At 41.5% G+C, this 20,246-nt stretch overlaps 1 protein-coding gene across 1 annotated transcript; it reads right to left on the reverse strand.

Moving 5' to 3' along the window:
• Nucleotides 1-7,042: 7,042 nt before the first annotated feature.
• On the reverse strand, nucleotides 7,043-14,361 carry TMEM128 (transmembrane protein 128). Its single transcript, XM_089526900.1, has 5 exons — nucleotides 14,243-14,361; nucleotides 11,822-11,963; nucleotides 9,987-10,148; nucleotides 9,278-9,387; nucleotides 7,043-7,406 (listed from the first exon to the last, which is right to left on the reverse strand). Exons 1-4 carry the CDS (start codon nucleotides 14,331-14,333, stop codon nucleotides 9,288-9,290), a joined length of 495 nt encoding a protein of 164 aa, XP_089383026.1. The 5' UTR covers nucleotides 14,334-14,361; the 3' UTR covers nucleotides 7,043-7,406; nucleotides 9,278-9,287.
• Nucleotides 14,362-20,246: the final 5,885 nt, after the last annotated feature.

Below are 20,246 nucleotides of genomic sequence, written 5' to 3' on the forward strand. Positions count from 1 at the left end.
GCTGAGTGAGGAGAATTTCCTAGATGTAAGAATGTATGTCCCATCAAAGTACTAACCAGGGCTGACTCTGCTTAGCTCCCAAGATCAGATATACCAGGTGCTGTAGACTAAATTTCAGAGGAAGGAGTTGGCAAACCACCTCCAAGTTATTTGTTGCCTAAGAAAGCCCTATGAAAATCATGGGGTTGCCATAAGTCAACAGGCAACTTTAAGGTACACAGAGAGAGCACATGTATTCAGCTGACCCAAATCTTTTGAGGTACAGAGGGCCAAATTCTTACTTATTTGACCAAATGTTGTCTTAACTGGCAGAAGATGGCACATCAGAATATGTCCTCTCCACAGAAACGATTTCAAGTTGGACCACAATCACTTCCAGGTGAGAGAGGAGGCTTCCTCAGGTGTGAACATTTACAATTTGGTTGACCCAAGGCTTGTTTTAGGGTACACAGGACCAGTTCCTTATTTCTTTGGTTGATTTTTGTCTTAACTGGCTGAGGGTGGCACATTTGAATGTGCCCTGCACATAGAAACGTCTTCAGTTTAATCTGAAATCATAGAATCGTAGAGTTGGAAGAGACCACAAGGGCCATCCAGTCCAACCCCATTCTGCCATGCAGGAAATCCAAATCAAAGCATCCCCGACAGATGGCCATCCAGCCTCTGTTTAAAGACCTCCAAGAAAGGAGACTCCACTACACTCCGAGGGAGTTTGTCCCTTACTGCCAGGATGTTGAGGTGGAATCTCTTTTCCTGCAGCTTGCATCCATTGCTCCGGGTCCTAGTCTCTGGAGCAGCAGAAAACAAGCTTGCTCCCTCCTCAACATGACATCCCTTCAAATAGTTAAATAGGGCTATCATATCACCTCTTAACCTTCTCTTCTCCAGGCTAAACATCCCCAGCTCCCTAAATCGTTCCTGATAGGGCATGGTTTCCAGACCTTTCACCATTTTAGTCGCCCTCCTTTGGACACGCTCCAGTTTCTCAATGTCCTTTTTGAATTGTGGTGCCCAGAATCGGTCACAGTATTCCAGGTGGGGCCTGACCAGAGCAGAATATAGTGGCACTATTACTTCCCTTGATCTAGACACTATACTTCTATTGATGCAGCCTAAAATCGCATTGGCCTTTTTAGCTGTCACATCACACTGTTGACTCATGTTCAAGTTGTGGTCTACTTGGCCTCCTAGATCCCTTTCACACATAGTTTCATTCTGCCAGGTGTCCCCCATCCTATAGCTGTGCATTTTATTTTTTCGCCCTAAGTGCAGTACCTTACATTTTTCCATGTTGTAAAATGTAAAATGTAAGCCATTTTACAATGGAGACCTCTCTGGTTGTGATGGTGTACCATTTTGGGTGACATACGGCTTCTTTTAGGATGCAGAATGTTTTCTTCCTTTATTATAGCCATCTTCTATCATTAATTTTTCTGCTATTTTCAAGAATGGTTTCTTCAAGTGGCAAGAATTATTTTATTTTATTTTGAAGGGGACAGTTTCCTGTTTATGGCAATATGCAATATAGGTTTTTTTAAAAGCTGTTTTTCAAGTTCAAGGGTATTCAGACCTCATGTCTTGATCCATCTGAATGATTTAGCTGTGTTTCAGATTTTCATGCAGATAAGAACCTGGGACTAAGAAATCAACTTCAGGCTCATTGTGTTCTTGCTATTTGCTTAGAAACTGCTAGTGTTTCCTATAGAAGTCACTTAGCACTGAATGACTGTCATCTTGTTGGTTCATCCTAACTTGAGTAGATCTGTCCAATAAATTGTTGAGTAGTGAGCCAATATATAGAGTTAACATGGATTCTGGGAGGTCAGTGTTCAAATCCTCCCCTTCAGCCTCAGAAACCCACTGGGTAAACTTGAGCAATTTATTCAGCTCTTCTGAATAAATCTTGCCAAGAAAACCTGTGATAGGGTTGCTATCAGTTAAAGTAGCCTTGAAGACGTAAACAACATTGAGTTGGGTAAATCGAATTGGTTGAATATCCATTCAACCAATTCAATTTACCCAACTCAATTACCCAACTCCATTCAGCTGTAACAGCTGTAACAAGATCTAGGGTTTTTTTAAGGGCATGCGTATAAAATCAATAGATACTTGTGATTGACTCCAGCAAAAAGTTTGCTTAAGAGTTTTTTTTAAGGGGTGTGTATATCCCTTCCTTCTTTGGTTGGGAGTGCAATTTTGCTTGGATTGATTCTGACACAATGTGACCCTTTTGGGATCCTAGATCCAAATCATGATTAGGAAGTCTGAATCTTCAGGTATCCTATCCACTTTCCTTCTGATAAGCTGAAGATTCACTGGTCACTTCTCTCCAGGATGAAAAGGAGCCATTGTTGGGTTTGGCCAGTGAACCAGTTACAAATCCATGTAACAGTTTACCTTGTCTAACCCACATTTTACAAGCTTGTTTGCAAGAATGTCATGGGGAACCCTCTCAAAGGCCTTACTGAAATCAAGATATACTATATCCACAGCATTCCCTTCATCTACCAAGCTGGTAATTTTATCAAAGAAAGAGATCAGATTTGTCTGGTATGACTTCTTTCTCTGGAACCCATGTTGACTTTTTGTGATTATGGCATTGCTTTCTAGATGTTCACAGACTCTCTGTTTAATGATCTGCTCCAGAATATTTCCTGGTATTGATGTCAGACTATCTGGACGATAACTGTTTGGATCCTCTTTTTTTCCCCTTTTTGAAGATGGGGACAATGTTTGCCCTCTTCCAGTCTGCTGGGATTTCTCCTGTTTTCCAGGAGTTTTCAAATACGATTGCCAATGGCTCCGATATTACATTTGTCAGTTCTTTTAGTACCCTTGGATGTAGTTCATCTGGTCCTGGAGACTTAAATTCATTTAGATTAAGAAGGTATTCCTCTACTATCTCTTTACTTATTCTGTGCTGAATTTCCCCTATTCTGTCCTCTGCTCCATTATCCTCAGGTTGAGCGCCGTTTTCCTTTTCTGAGAAGACTGAGGCAAAGAAGGTGTTGAATAATTCTACCTTTTCTCTGTCCCCTGTTAGCATTTTGCCATCTTCTCCATGCAGTGGCCCTACTGTTTCCTTCTTCTTCCTTTTGCTGCAGACATATCTAAAAAAGCCCTTTTTATTGTTCTTAACCTCTCTAGCAAGCCTGAGTTCATTCTGCACTTTAGCTTTTCTGACTTTACCCCTACACATGCCTGCTATTTCTTTGAATTCCTTTTTCGTGATTTCCCCCTTTTTCCATTTCTTATACATGTTACATTTAAAACTTAGTTCAGTTGAAAGTTTCTTAGTCATCCATCCTGGCTTCTTGGGACATCTCCCATTTTTCTTTCTCACTGGAACTGTTTGAAATTGTGCCTTCAGTATCTCCCTTTTGAGAAACTCCCATCCATCCTGAACTCCCTTCCCTTTTAGTATTTCTGACCACGGGATCACCCTCAATACTTCTCTAAGTTTACTGAAATCCACTCTCCTAAAGTCTAGAATGCATGTCTGACTATGCCTGGCTTCTCCTTTCCATTGTATAACAAACTCCAGGAGAACATGGTCACTTCCACCTAATGATCCCACCACTTGCACCCCATTAACCAAGTTGTCCTTGTTGGTTAGGATCAGATCCAAAATAGCTGACCCCCTTGTTGCCTCTTCCACCTTTTGGACAATGAAATTGTCTCCAAGGCAAGTGAGGAATTTGCTAGACCTTGAGGATTTTGCTGAGTTTGAATTCCAGCAAATATCAGGATAGTTGAAGTCACCCATCACTACTACACCTCTCCTTTCTGAGTGTGTAATCATCTGTTCTAGAAAGGCATCATCCAATTCCTCCGTCTGACTTGGGGGTCTGTAGCAGACTCCCACAATAACATCCTTGTTGTTTCCCTCCCCTTTAATTTTTATCCACATGCTCTCCATCTGGCTTCCAGTATTGATGTCCTGGATCTCTTCACTGGTGTAAATATCTCTGACATATAGTGCTATTCCTCCTCCTTTCCTGTTTGGCCTATTTCTCTTAAAAAGGTTATACCCCTCTATTCCTACATTCCAGTTATGAGACTCATCCCACCAGGTTTCAGTGATGCCTATTATATCATATTTGCTTTGTTGTACTAGGAGTTCAAGTTCATCTTATTTCCCATGCTCTGAGCATTAGTATAGAGACATTGCAGACCAAGGCCCCCCTTTACTTGCTGCCTGTGCAAGTTTTTTTGCCTCCCACTGTTGGGTCCTTGCACTGTTTGTCTTGTTTCCTCTGTGTCAGTTTGACTATTTTCTCCAGTCCTTTCATCTTCCTTAATGTTGTCTCCCTCCCCCACGAAACTCAGATTAAAGCCCTCCTGATCAAATTCTTGACACTGTTGGCAAAAACATTTTTTCCAACTGGCGTGAGATGCAACCTGTCCGTTGCAAGAAGTCCTTCCTCATGGAACCGCAGCCCATGATCGAAGAATCCAAATTGTTCTCGGCAGCACCATCTGCGGAGCCAGTTGTTCACATCCACTATTTTCCTCTCCCTCCTGGACCGTGCCCTTCAACTGGGAGAAGAGACGAAATGACAATTTGTGCATCCATTTCTTTCAGCTTCCTACCAAGAGCCTCGTAACCCCTTCTGATGTTCTGAAGGTTGTGTCTTGCAGTATCATTGGTTCCCATGTGGACCAAAAGGAAGGGGTATTGGTCAGTAAGCTTGACCAGTCTTGTCAGCCATTCTGTCACATCATGGATCTTTGCCCCGGGGAGACAACACACCTCTTGATGCATCTTGTCAGGCCTACAAATCACTGCTTCTGTATCCCTCAGCAAGGAGGTCCTCCACTACAATCACATACCTGCTCCAAGGCTTAGCAGCGACCGTTCCCTCTGGTGGAACTCTCAGGCTCACCTGCTCTGTCCCTGAAATCTGTCTATGCTGCTCTTCCTCGTCCTCCCTGATAAGGGAAAGAGCTTCAAATCAATTCCCTAGCTGCAAGCTCCCAGAACAATCCCTTCTTGGCTTACTTCTCTGTGTGACATTTCTCCAGCTGTCTGCCTCCTGTGTATGTGAAGTGACCTCCTCCACCCCAGCAACTTCCTTTGCGTGGTACTCATCCAAGATCATTAGTTCCGTTGTGTCCAGGAAATCCTCTTGCTCCCTAATATGCTGAAGTGTAGCTACTCTGGACTCCAGCTGCTGTATTTTCTCCTCCAAGAGTGCTACCAACTTACACTTGGTGCATGTGAAGTTCTCCACTTCTGTAGGCAAGAAGACAAACATCCCACAAGTGTTGCATGTGACTGCAGCAGTTCCCTCAGTGTTCATACTGTGAAGTCTTTAGTAACCAATTAATCAGGACTGTGGTGAAAACCAACGTTGAGGCCCCTGATGACTTGGCCTTTTCACCCGTCTCTGGCAGTGAGCTCAATCTACTGGGAATATAACTTTATAGGAATGTCCTGGCTGCTAGCTTGTACTTAATGGTAAAGTTCTGACTCAAGGTTTGCTTCTCACCTGCAGCCTCTGCTGTAGATTTCTTTCGTTAAAGGATCCATTACCATAATGATTCATTTTTGAGACATCAAAGACGACACTTGATAGCTCTGTTCTCTCTAGTTCAGGAAATGACTGAGCAAAAATTAGTACTTTCATTAGGTAACACTAGCAAAACATTCTGGCGTGTATGTACGCAACTGACAAGTTTCCCCCCTTGACCAAGAAACAATGTAATGACTATAGCAATGTTTCTGAAATATCTTATCATTTAATCAAAATTGACATTTTCTTTAAAAAGGAGGTTTTTCCCATTGCTATAGCTTATTTTTGAGCAATAAAGCTTCTATTCCAAAGGTGTCAAATGTCCTATTCTGATTTGGCTCATTTCTGTAAGGTATCCATTGCTCTTAACTATGAATTGATACTGGGAGATTTATTAATCATTCTAACCTTTCAGTTAGATTGTTCTATGGAGTCAAGAAAACCTGATGTTCATTTAATACTTAAACAGAGCTCTCATGTAATATCCCCATTCCAGATTATCCAGGGCATCAACAGAATAATCGGTTCTAGAAACTGGAAAATCCAAGAGGAATCTTTCTGGATCCGTTAGTCTCTGAGGGTGGATTATTTAACAGCCCCCTCCCCCCCCATGGCAGAAGTTATAGGAGTTCCAGTAAACCTAAGCACTATTAGGTAGTGATCTTTTCATGAGTTCTTTCCACTCCTTGCCTCATCATCATCCTGACCAGTAAAAACTAGACCTGAAGTCAAAGGCTTTCACGACTGGCTGGCATCCATAGTTTTTTGTGGATTTTTCGGGCTATGAGACCTTGTTCTAGAAGAGGTTTTTCCTGACATTTCAGCAAAAGCTGTCAATTCCCTGAAGATGCCAGTCACAGATGCTGGCAAAACGTCAGGAAAAAACTCTTCTAGAACACAGCCACATAGCCCGAAAAACTCACAAAAAAACCTATAAAATCTAGATCATTTGTAAGGCCAAATATAAACTGAGACAAACCCGAGGAAGCCATAATATCCTGACCTGACTTCACCTTTATTGGGGCAGCATATAAGTTAAAATCTCCCAACACAGTGGCCAACACCACCTCAGAAGCCTCTTCCAGTATCTCAGGGCGGGAGACAAGTTGGGTAGTGGGGAAAATGATCACCAACACAATCCTAACCTTGTCTCACTGTCCAGGTGTATAGATTCGAGCCATGGAGACTGTCAGGGTATCTCAATAGGGGGATCGACTCATGATAGATCACTGTAACTCTTCCTCCATACCCATCAAATCTTGTCTGCTGCTGCACTCAGAAATGTGGTGAGCATTGCTCCCCCACTTTAGTCAACCAGGTTTCAGTTATACATGCCAGATTAGCTTGCTCATCGAGGACCAAGCCCTGGATCATACAGCTCATCCCAGTCACTGACTTAGCATTAAGTGACCCGAAGCAGCTTTATTTTGGCCTGTCTATATGGGCCCATACTTTCAACAAATGTGATACCAGATCCCTACTACCAAATATTTCTTTACTGAATAAGAATACTGAAGGAAAATACAAATTATTATGCAATTTATTAATATAGTAGTTAAATATAATAATTCCAATCCAACATTCCATGGAACCCCAAAGCAGTGTTTTTCAAAGGCTGTGTGTGTGTGTATGTGTCGACTCCTCAGTTCAAGTCATTTTCAGGGTAGCTCCATGCATGATCCGTGTGTTTGTAGCTGAACAAATCAATGCAGCCTGCTTTTTCACATCTCCATTTGCATACTGGAGTTCTTCACATGTCATGGAGCTGCTGCATCCAAGCTCATCAAAGGAGAACTTTATGGTACATACAAATGTATGCATTTCTGAAGGTAGAAATTACCAGTTATCAGTTCTGGTAGACATCTCAGCAGGAAGGCACTGGCACAGACTCTGCAAGCAGAGAGGAAAAGACATTAAGTACAAAATGTTTCTAGCATGATGCACATTTTCTTCTTCCACACAAGTAAGAATGAAAAGCTTACAGCTTCAACTTCAATCTTCAGTTGACAGCCTTGGTAAAATTCAAAACATTTAAATGCTGTCCATCACCAGTATCCTCTCTTTAGTTAGTTTTCTGTGAATTCCCATGGGAACTTACGTGTTTACATAACCAAGTGAAGTTTACATAACCAAGTGAACTTACCATAATACTATTTTAACTGGATGTGTGGCTGATAATTGAAAGTATTCCATCATTTATGATTCACAGGAGTAATAATTTGTACAAACAAGAAACAAATGATTATGTTATGGACCATTACTCTTTCATTCAATGTATCAGACTGGAAGATTGCACCAGAACATATAGTTTATCAAATGAAAAGGTTATGGGTGTTTTACATTTAGCCTCATTAGCATCAGTTCCTCCTCATGCATCTGCTACATTATGAAAAATTACACAAAACAGATAAATGTACTTCATGTTATGTTCAGCAGCTGTCTCCAGTATCTTAAGATTTTAACAGACCAGATGTGGTGCAACATCAGAAAAACAGATACTAATTTCTTAAACAACTTTAACTTGGAAATATTAATCGAAATCAACAGAGCTTTTAACTATGCACAGCTTTAAGGATCAGGAAACAAGCTAACTCACACCCAACTTTTGTTTTAACCAAGTTTCCGCTTGGACTGCCTCTTCAAAATCACTATTTGGAATAGGAAAGAACTGTTTCTAAACTAGCTATTTTGTATCAAATTGCTTAAATACTGATTTGCCCATGTAGCTGAGCAAAGGTAAAAAGAGCTGGAATATGGATAGTACCCACATATCCCTTTCTCTACAGTGACTGAGCATACCATATGCCAGTGATGGTGAACCTTTTAGAGACTGAGTGCCCGAACTGCAAACCAAAACCCACTTACTTATCGCGAAGTGCCACGTCCCTCTCACTTTCCAGTAACAAACTCTGGCAAACTCTATGCTGGGATGATGGCACACGTGCCCACAGAGAGAGCTCTGAGTGCCACCTCTGGCACACGTGCCATAGGTTCACCACCACTGCCATATGCCCATGTTGCAAGGAAAGTGGGAAAGCACAATTCTTTTAAGATTTGTTTTGGAAATTTCCATACATACTGAAACAGAACTGCACTAAGCCCATAGCTAAGCCACATCTGAATGTAATATATTTATTCTTTTTTTATTAAAAATGTCAAAGCATGACCTGTCTAGCCACTGAAAGATTATATATTGCTTTCAATAGAAAGAAATTACAGGCACATTTTTTTTAAAAAAAATAAAAGGCATGTAATAGGTGGCAATATTTTGGTGTCATGTTTTAACTTGCTTCATTAATATTCCATCAAATTTGATCATGCTTTGCACACTGGTTTACTTGGGAACTTCTTGGAAATAGCCAATGAAATAGTTTCGAAACCGTTACAGAAAAGTATGATGTCTAGTTTTCACCATGTTGGCAAATACTACTGAATTCAATTCATTCATTCATTGTCTCAGGAAGTTACCCAGAATTTTATAGCATGCTTCTTTAGACAACAGTCCGCTTTTAATTGAATTGTTCTTTGTAAAAATTAAGCTAATTTCTTAATTGCCCCCAAATCTGCTGCTTCAAGACCTCCTTTCACCTGTTGGATCTTTATGTCACATCAGATGATTAGGCTGAATCCTTCATGCAATAAAATGGAATTATATTATTTCATTTGAGCACACCTTAATCTCTGTTAAACGTGTTAATGATTTAGAAGACAAAGAGATCACATAATTCAGAACAGATTTATAAATAGGTAGGTGTTCTTACCACAGAGGATTTAGCCCAAGAGTGACACAAGCATCACTATACCCATGAACTGGATGAAGAGGACCACAGGTGTGAGAAAAGACCATACAGGCCAAAAGGAAATATTAAAACTAAGAAAAGAAAACAGACATATACAATAAGTTTCAATTTGCTGCCAGTAATTTTAGATACAGCATATATTATACTCATATTTAAAGGAGCTACTATTAGGAGCGTGGGACAGTGTGGTACAGTGGTCTGAGTGTTAGACTAGGATTCTGGAAGGCCAGGATTTGAAACTCCATTCAGCCTGGAAACCCACTGGGTGACCTTGGCCAAGTAAAAATCTTTCACGCTAAGAGGATGGCATACATGCCTTCTCCTTCTTCCCCAGATGAACCCCTGCAGTGGCCAGGGTCACTAAGTTGTGCCCGGGAGCCCTCCTACTCTTGTTATACTCCAGGTACAATGGAACTGGATATCTCCTCCTGCAGCATCCCCCAAAGTACGTATGTTGGATTAGCCACAGGTTATGTCACTGCATGTAACCAAAAGGACACTAAATATTGTAAACTATTTTATTTTGTTAACATTTCAAGATTGCTAATAATTTTACTGATTACATTTGGACAGGCTTCAAAAACTGAATTAACTAAATCATTCAAATTACTGACTCTGAAGGAATGCTGATTTTGAAAACTCAGCACACTCTTGGGGACACCAAACTTACCAAATTGCTGCAGCAATGAAACTGGCAGTTGTGATTGGTATCAGTGCAGGGTAGCTAGCATCGTAGTCCTCAATTCCACAATACCATTCAAGATATATTATGCAATATAAGGCCACAGACAAACTGGAAACCAATAAACAGCTGCCAAGTGCAAACCACCAACTGCAAGAAAAAGATATTAAACAGTATATATCATTTTCTTATCAGCAACATACCATGTTGGTTTCTGCCACTTCAGCCGCATTTTGTGATAGTATATCTATCAGGTTCCCTATGAACAAGCCTTCTCTCTGAACCTGTGTGGAATTCTTAGACCTATATCAGCAACATACCATGTTGGTTTCTGCCACATCAACAGCATTTTGTGATAGTATATCTATCAGGTTCCCTATGAACAAGCCTTCTCTCTGAACCTGTGTGGAATTCTTAGACCTATAACCAAGACAGCTGGGAATTCTGCTTGCTGAAATTGTAGTGTGACAGGAGAGGAAGAAGAGTGCACACTCTTAATAGGCTTTGACTATTTTTCTCTTCGACTAAGACAGGGCTATCTGCCCGCAGAAGAGAGAAACGCTATTTCCAATTTGCAAAGTCGAAGGTTTTCATGGCCAGCATCCATAGTTTTTTGTGGGTTTTTCAGACTATGTGGCGATGTTCTATAAGAGTTTGTTTCTGACAGTTCGCCAGCATCTGTGGCTGTCATCTTCAGAGTATTCTGTGAAGATGACAGCCACAGATGCTAGTGAAACATCAGAAACAAACTCTTCTAGAATATGGCCAAATAGCCTGAAACACCCACAAAAACTATTTAAGATTTGCCTTCATAAGGTATGGGAGAGTTCTACATAAGAAACAATAGTTTTCTTTCTTCGCATTCTCCATAAGCCGAGACAAGGGTCTGATGTGAAAAAGGTGGCTCAAGTCCATAACACGCTGCAAATAATAATCCAGTTTGAGACTGCTTTACCTGTCCTGGCTCTGTGCTAGGGAATCCTGGAAATTGTAGCTTATTTTGGCACCAGAGCCCTTTGACAGAGAAGCCTAAATGTCTCACAAAACTACAGTTCCCATAATTCCCTAGCATTGAGCCAGGGCAGTTAAAGTGGATTATTTCTGCAGTGTGTTCTGGATCTTTCATGGAAGAGTTCTCTTAAATATAAAATCTGGCAATATCCTCTCTTAGCTGACATTTCCACAGTTTCTATAATGGTTTCTCCCAAGGACCTATGATGTAAACACACATTATCCAGGATGAGGTGGAAACACTTTGAGAATATTCAATCCGAAAAAGTCCTATCAAAGTGTTCCTATTTTGTATATTGAGACAGATTTCTGCACAAAACTGCACTGTTTTACCCAAGTACTTTATAAGGTAATTCCGCACAGGTTTGAATGCCCAGTAACCCAAACCACCACCCAAGATAATTAATAAAACCCGCAAACATGGCGAAAATAGTCACAGAAGACATTTGGGCACATTTTATAGTGTTACTTTTATAGGGCCTCCCCATCATATCATCTTTACTAAGAACTGAAACAGCATGCATGCATCTGACTAACATGTCCAATTATTTTTTCTTCTTCTGTTTGGTTTGTAACATCTTGCCTAATGAGAAGCCCATGGAGCTTCGAATGCTTGCAACAAGTATATTGTGCATTTCAGTTGGCCAATAAAGGTATAACTGCTTGGTGGATTTTTGTCTGAATATATTAAATGGCCAAGACAGCTACCCCAGCATTTATTCATATACAGTTATAGCCACAACAGTGACATTCACACTTCTTTGTTCAGGTGACATTTATAAAACAGGTACTTGTGAGAAAGGAGAACCTACCTTTCTTGTTGAATAATCTCTTGAATCGTTTTAAAAAATTCAACGTAGTATGTAGTAACTACTGACGTCAATATCCAGAATGCAGAGTGAATGTTTAGTCTGGGAAGAGGTTTTTCTTTCTTCTCTGTGCTTGTAACCTCAACTGTAAATAAAACCACCATTATTATCTATAAGTCACTACGTGAGGTATAATGTTACACAAGCAAAATGGAGCACATGAACCTTCTAACCCACCCTTTGTTGCAGTGCAAAGATGCACAGCACCTCCTTCCTTGGAGGTCTTTAAGCAGAGGCTGGATGGCCATCTGTTGGGGATGCTTTGATTTGAATTTCCTGCATGGCAGGGGGTTGGACTGGATGGCCCTTGCGGTCTCTTCCAACTCTGTGATTCTATGGCCTGTTACAGACTGCCAAAATAAAGCTGCTTCGGGTCTCTTTGGAGGTATGCTGTTTAAATGATGCATGCATCCTAAGAATCCGGAAGCTGCACCAAAGCTGCACTCCAGTGCTTAGGAATGGAGTGTGGCTTTGGTATGACCTCCGGACTCTTAGGACCCATGCATCATTTAAATAGCATACCTCCAAAGAGACCCGGAGCAGCTTTATTTTGGCAGTCTGTAACAGTCCTATGATTCTATGTTTAAAGACTCCTTGAAATACACACATGTTCCCAACATCTATTTATCTTAACCAGGAGCATTCTGGAATGTGCTACTGAGTTCGGGGGGGGGGTGGGGAATGAACTTATGTTGTGTGGTAAAGTGTCTGCTCACTGGAAGATTCAATGTGAGTTAGAGCAGAAGTGGCTGGGCTACTAGTAGGTCTCTCCAGAAGAAATTTACTGTAGAAACAAAGAAAGGGGCAAATGGAGGAGATCTTTTTTAAAAAAATGTTTTTAATTAATATTATATCATTAATAAAACAACAACTTGCTTTAACAGATATTTACAACCCTTCCTCTACCAACCACCAGAGTAGTTGTTAAACTGAAGTCTCTACTTGTCAAAACATAGGCCTGTTACAGACTGCCAAAATAAAGCCGCTTTGGGTCTCTTTGGGGGTATGCTGTTTAAATGATGCATACATCCTAAGAATCCAGAAGCTGCACCAAAGCTGCCCTCCAGTGCTTAGGAATGGAGTGTGGCTTTGGCGCGACCTCCGGACTCTTAGGACCCATGCATCATTTAAATAGCATATCTGCAAAGAGACCCAAAGCAGCTTTATTTTGGCAGTCTGTAACAGGCCAGTGTGACTTACCCAAGGTCACCCAGTGGGTTTCATTCATGGCTGAGCCAGGATTTGAACCCTGGTCTCCAGAGTTCTAGTCTAATGCTCAAAGCACTACACCACACTGGCTCTCCAGGCCAAATAAACGACACTAATTCTACTTTACATAATCTCCTTATTTATGCTTTACATGTCCGCTATGAAATCCTGTGTTAAGGATCTTATCTGCTATTAAAACAATTGATAAACACCAAAGTATTTCCTTCAGATAAAGCCACAGACGAGCGGCACGCACGCAACCTTTTTCTGCCTTGAGGGCAGTATCCACTGTCCTGAAAGTAAAAGAGGAAAAGTACACAAATTGTAGAACCATCAGATGCGAACCCTGACACAGATTAATTTTCAAAACCTGAACAAACAGAAACAAGGAAATGAAATATGCTTTTCTCAAGCCACGATAAACACAGCGCTATATCTCAAGAACGGCAAGACACAGATCTACTGCTTTAAGGGCAAACTTGCCTCAACAAGTTGTACAATATCCACACAGGTGTTCCATGTGTGTTACACTGAGGGCAGACAGAAGGAACCACTGACACACCACTTGCGTATGCGGCACTTTTTAAGCATTCAAACCACACAAACAATATTTCACAATAGGCTTTTTTTTTTTGGTATGATGAAACTGATAGGAGTTAACTCAACAGGACTGGTTTTTCTTTGAGAAAGATGCACATTCTGGCACAAGCGGAAGACAGCTGTGTTTACACTGTGGAGGTAATCCATTATGACACCGCTTTAAGTGCTCTGGCTGAAGGCTATGGAATTCTGGGAAGGGTAGTTTGTTGTGGTTCCCAGAGCTGAGCAGAGCCAACACTTCCACCTGGGAATGTCCAGACCTAGACTGGCTAAGAACAAGAGTCTGCAACAATACATTCAGCATAATCTGGAATGCCATAAGATATGTAGCCAGCTTGAAGTGGTTTAAGCCTTGGATTCTGCAGACCAGGGTTCGAATCATGCCAAGTCACACTCTCTCAGCCTCAGAGGATGGCCATGGCAACCCCCTTCTGATGAACCTTGCCCAGAGACCCCAGGGACAGGGTTGCCATAAGGAAATGAATGGGAGCCCTTCAGGGAAATAGGTCTCTGCCCTGCGCTCTGGCTCCCCCTACAGGCGGCGAGGGTACCTACCAGGGGGTCCCTGCTCCGCTCCAAGGGACTCTGCAGCGTGGCCCCTCCGGCGCAGGCGCAGAAGCAGCGCCTCTCCCTCTCCTTCCGCCATCTCGGAAAACGCGCCGCCAGTGGGAGGGCGGAAGTTACGTCATTAGAACCGGAAGGGGAGGGGCGGGAGAGGCTTCTGGGAAATGAAGTCTAAAAGTGTCCCTCAGGGTTCTCTGAGGAAAGACAGTGGCTTGTGTCCCTGGAGCTTGTTACTTCAGTTGTAACGCCCACTGATGGCTATTTTCTGTATTAAAACCAGGATTAGTTACACCATTAATTTCATAGAAAGGACCCTCCTCCCTCAGACTTCTCATCCTATAGCAAATTTAGGTGTCTTATTCACTCAATTACTGGGTTTATATCCCGCTTTGAAAGCTTATCGTCCCCAAACTGTGCTCTTTAAGAGATTTTTTGGACTTCATCTCCCAGAATCCTCAGCCATGTCAGCCAATAGTCTGGGATTCTGGGAGCTGAAGTCCAAAATCCCCTTGAAAAGCAGTTTAGGGATGACTGTCTTAAAAAGATTTTGGACTCCAGCTCCCAGAATCCTCAGCCATGTCAGCCAATAGTCTGGGATTCTGGGAGCGGAAGTCCAAAATCCCATTGAAAAGCACAGTTTGGGGACCACTGCCTTAAAAAGATTTTGGACTCCAGCTCCCAGAATCCTCAGCCATGTCAGCCAATAGTCTGGGATTCTGGGAGCGGAAGTCCAAAATCCCCTTGAAAAGCACAGTTTGGGGACCACACTGTCTTAAAAAGATTTTGGACTCCAGCTCCCAGAATCCTCAGCCATGTCAGCCAATAGTCTGGGATTCTGGGAGCTGAAGTCCAAAATCCCCTTGAAAAGCACAGTTTGGGGACCACACTGTCTTAAAAAGATTTTGGACTCCAGCTCCCAGAATCCTCAGCCATGTCAGCCAATAGTCTGGGATTCTGGGAGCTGAAGTCCAAAATCCCCTTGAAAAGCACAGTTTGGGGACCACACTGTCTTAAAAAGATTTTGGACTCCAGCTCCCAGAATCCTCAGCCATGTCAGCCAATAGTCTGGGATTCTGGGAGCTGAAGTCCAAAAGCCCTTAAAGAGCACTATTTGGGGGAGCTTTGTACCTCAGTGCCTCCCATAAAAATGGCCATTACTGTACCTCCTGTATTTCATGGTCGTTGGGCACCATTCTTTCTCTTTCCTTGGGGGAGATGTAAATATGGGGGGTGTAAATAAATGTTACATTCTGGTGGGTTGTGTGTGTGTATGTGGTATTTATGCACCCACACAAACACAGGCACATATCAAAACTAACTGGAATGAGGATTAAGTTTCACACACTTCATTAAGAGGACATATAGATGCCAGCCATATATGGAGAGAGAGATCCCAGAGATCCAAGAAGGGTTCAGGAAAGGAAGAGGCACCAGGGATCACATTGCAAATATACGATGGCTAAAGGAGCATGCAATTCCAGAAGAAAATCACCATGTGCTTTATAGACTATAGCAAAGCATTGGACTATATAGATCATGAAAGGCTATGAATGGCTCCAAAGGCCATGGGAGTGCTACCACATGTGGTAGTCCTGGTAAGGAATCTGTACTCAGGACAAGAGGCTACTGTCAGAACAGAACATGGAGAAACAGAATGGTTCTCAATTGCAAAGGGGTCAGACAGTTCTGCATCCTTTCCCCCTATCTTTTCCACTTGTATGCAAAAAAATATACGAAGTGCAGGTTTGGACACAGAAGCAATGAAGAAACGTCAACGATTTTAGATATGTGGATGACACCAAACCAATAGCGGAAAATAGACTTGGACTACTACAGAAGGCCAAGGAAGAAAGTGCAAAGGCAGGCTTACCGCCGAACTCACAGAAAGCAAAAATAATGACCATGGAAGAGACACATAAATTCAATCTAAATCAAGGAAATTGAGATAGTAAAGAGTTCACATACCTTGGATCAAATATTGACCAGAATGGATGCTGTAGCCAAGAAATCAGAAGACTAGGAATGGGGAAGACAGCAAGGACAGAACTAGAAAAGGTCCTAAGGAATAAAGATACACAACTAAGCACTAAAGTTAGAATCATACAAGCCATTGTATTCCCCATCACCGTATACAGATGTGGCAGTGAAGAAAGCGGATAAGAAGACAATCAGTGCATTTGAGATATGGTGTTGGGGAAGAACTCTTGTCACACAGTTGTTAAAGAATACAGTATTGCTGTGGAACAGCAGTATCTCTGTGTACATGATACAGGTTTTCTTATGCCCTTAGATGCCACCCTGAAGTAACTGGTCTCAGAAGTCTGATGCCATATGCTTGATCAATACTTGAAATGTATTTTCCAGAGTAAGAAAAGAAGGATACCAACTACAACAAGTGATGAAAAGGGGGTTGATTGAAAGCTGCCCAGGGAGCAAACCCTGTTTCTGTGACAGCACAGAGGAAACTTGGAAATATCAGTGCTACTACACAACAATCCTTAGTCTTTATGGCAGTAGAGTATCATTCTTGATTTACTTAGGTTGAAGCCACTTAATCTCAAGGACAATCAAACAATTATTCAAATATTAATTCAGAGGCTTCTACCGTTGGGATCCACAGCCTCCGGTTTCCCCACTTCTGGTACTGAAGGGCAACTTCAGCGGCAACGTGACACAAATTGTAAAATGCTTCTTCCCATCAACTATCATCTCTGTAACAAATGCGATACAGGGCAAAAGTTACACCTTTCCTTCTGTTGAGGTGGTGCAGTTATGTTTCTTTGAGAGAACTGATGATTAATAGATCCTAAACTGGGAGACAGCCAACGAGTGGCAGTTTATTAATAGCACAGAACTAATTTTGCCTTAGTTCATGTGTTTCTCTGTTCATTTTTTCACTTTTAAAACTCACCAAACAGCTAAATGCACAGAGTCAGGAGCTTATCAATACACCATCTGTTGAAATGCAACCAGATGCTGCAGTCCAATCTAAGTTTGATGCTGAACAATCTGCTGAGTTCAAGTGAAAATTCTCAAGTGGATATCAAATTACGTTGTAACCCTGAACTGACCCTTTAAGGAGGAGGTAGCAGATAATGGTGTGTTTGATGCAAGGAATGTATCAGCTATGAACATGCATGCATTTGAACTGGATGGGAAGAGAGAATGGCAGAGGAGAAGCAAATGTGGTATGCTTGGCAATCCAATATGGAAAACTGAAAAGGGGACATTGTACAATACATCCACACAACTTCCTTACACTCTCTGTTTCAGATAAGACTAGCACAAAGTTGTAGCAAATGCCCAATTAATACTCCTCATCCTGCAGCTCTTTGGTGAACATTATCATTTTGTACTTCTGTAGCAAAAAAAGAAAGAAAGAAGAAATATATTGTGCAGGGCTGCAAAACAGGAAATTACAGTTAGGAATATATTTATCAGTTGGTCCTGATTTACAGATTTTTTAATACATAGCATAGATACATTTTTGCTGTTATCTAGACACTATACTTTTGTTGATGCAGCCTAAAATTGCATTGGCCTTTTTAGCTGCCGCATCACACTGTTGACTCATGTTCAACTTGTGGTCTACTTGGACTCCCAGATCCCTTTCACATGTTGCCTTGTTTAGCCAGGTGTACCCCATCCTATATCTGTGCATTTCATTTTTCCGCCCTAGGTGCATGTCCAAAAGAGGGAGACTAAAATGGTGAAGGGATGGAAACCATGCCTTATAAGGAAAGACGTAGAGAGCTGGGGAAGTTTAGCCTGGAGAAGAGAAGGTTACGAGATGATATGATAGCCTTTTTTAAATACTTAAAGGGATGCCATATTGAGGAGGGAGCAAGCTTGTTTTCTGCTGCTCCAGAGACTAGGACCCAGAGCAATGAATGCAGGAACAGAGATTCCACCTCAACATTAGGATGAACTTCCTGACAGTAAGGGCTATCCGACAGTGATGCACACTCCCTTGGAGTGTAGTGAAGTCTCCTTCCTTGGAGGTCTTTAAACAGAGGCTGGAGGGACATCTGTCGGGGATGCTTTGATTGTGATTTTCTGCATGGCAGGGGTTTGGACAGGATGGCTCTTGTGGTCTCTTCCAACTCTATGTTTCTATGATGCTATGTGTTGTTTTTGTGTTGTTGTTGATTTAAGATGTGTGTATGTTCCCTGTGTGCTGGGACCCCAATTAATAAGTGGAAATTTTCAGAGCTTGGGAAGGTTGTTACTCCCAGAATCTCCCAGCCAGGATGAAGTAACTTCTTCAAGCTCAGGGTCTTTCACTCACATATTGGGAAAGAGCCATAGTTCAGTAGCTGACATTTTTATCACTGGTGACAGCTACATGCTCCACAGGTCATATAACAGAGGGAATATACTTAGTACTGAAAAGGTTTCTCAGTTTGCAGTTAAAGAGATTTCAGATAGACTTGAAGAACTGATACCTGTCAGATGAGATAGAACTGACCCAGATAGAGCCATGGAATGAGACATTATTAACTACAACTTAATATAACAAGTGTTAGAATCCATATAATGAAATATTAATCTGCATAACTTGAATTCAGGAGATGGATAGGCTGCTGTTATAGCAATCTAATCATGGTCTCATCGCCCATTTAACATCTTCACTGAAGCTGCAACACTCTTACCATGAACAGAAAATGAAGAATGTGATAATACTTTTTAGTTTTATAATGTCACAAGAGTGAAATGTTCATTGCCCAGCAGAGAGGGTCCAAGTTAGCAGAGGCAACACAAACAAGGTGTACGTAAAGTCCACATGGAAAGATCCAGAGCGAGACCCTGAATGGTTCTCAGAATCCAGCTTTTATACCCTTTTACAGCTTGAAAACTTTAACCACCTTGAGTCCCATTTTGGGACAAAGGCAGGCTATAAATCCCATTAATAAATAAATGAAACATCAAAAATCAAAGCACATCCTTACTGTCTACCATATATCAACATTCCTAAATTGTCCCAGGAACTAGCTTCCTTTGTTCTGACTTTGTTTATTACAGGGGATAGCAGGTTTAATGGGTGCAGTGTCTCACTAAGAAACCTCAGAGTTGCTCACAACCAACATTTCGTTTCTTCAAATAAGGAATGTAATCAACATTTCAGATAATAAAGAAAAGAAATAAAGAAAATTGTTCATTTCTCATCAGAAGTTTATTTTCTTATCTTTGTGTAAATGCACGTAGTCTGAAGGCAGAGGTTTGAGATTCAAAGGCCCTCTCAAAAATTCAAAAGGCCATTTAGCTTTATATGACCCTCAAGGGATATGATCTTCAAAGGATGGATATTTCAGGTTAAAGCTAGGGGCTTAATCTTTGGGAATTAATCTATTATCATTCTTTTCTAGACATTATGTGCAAATGGTTAGAGCATTACAATAGATATTTCAATAATTCTCTATACTGAGAAGCTAAAATCGCAGATCTTGTTCCTATTCAAATCTCAATAGCGACAAAGGAAATTGATAATTATTTTTTCTAATTAAGCCAACAATTTTTTGTTTCTCCTTCCACCATCATTAAAGTTGTTATGATGGTAACGGCCTTTGAGTCGACTTCGACTCATGGTTACCACGTAGATGAGACATCTCCAAGACTCCCTGTCCTCTGCCTCTTGGTCCTGTAGGCGAAGGCCTGTGGTCTCCTTGATTGAGTCTAACCACCTGGCATGCAGTCTTCCTCTCTTTTTACTGCCTTCCACCTTTCCTAGCATCATTGTCTTTTTGTATATTGGGAAGCTTTTGGCAGAAGGCAGGCCGGTAGGACAAAAGAGGAACAGAATCCCTCCAATTCTAAGCTACAAAGTTGTGAACCTTATGAAAGCCATAGTGAGTGTTCTTGCTACAACAAACTATGTTTTTCTCCTTTGTTGTCAAACACATGCATACAGGTGCAGTACTTTAATCAACACTCGGTATCAGGATTTTGCAAAGGCAAGCAAAACATGGAAAGGTCTGCAGCTCCACCATCTGCTTTT

This window comes from Sceloporus occidentalis, unplaced genomic scaffold (assembly GCF_023333645.1).
Source record: "Sceloporus occidentalis isolate IW3139 unplaced genomic scaffold, rSceOcc1.0.p SCAF_5, whole genome shotgun sequence".
Lineage (NCBI taxonomy): Eukaryota > Metazoa > Chordata > Lepidosauria > Squamata > Phrynosomatidae > Sceloporus > Sceloporus occidentalis.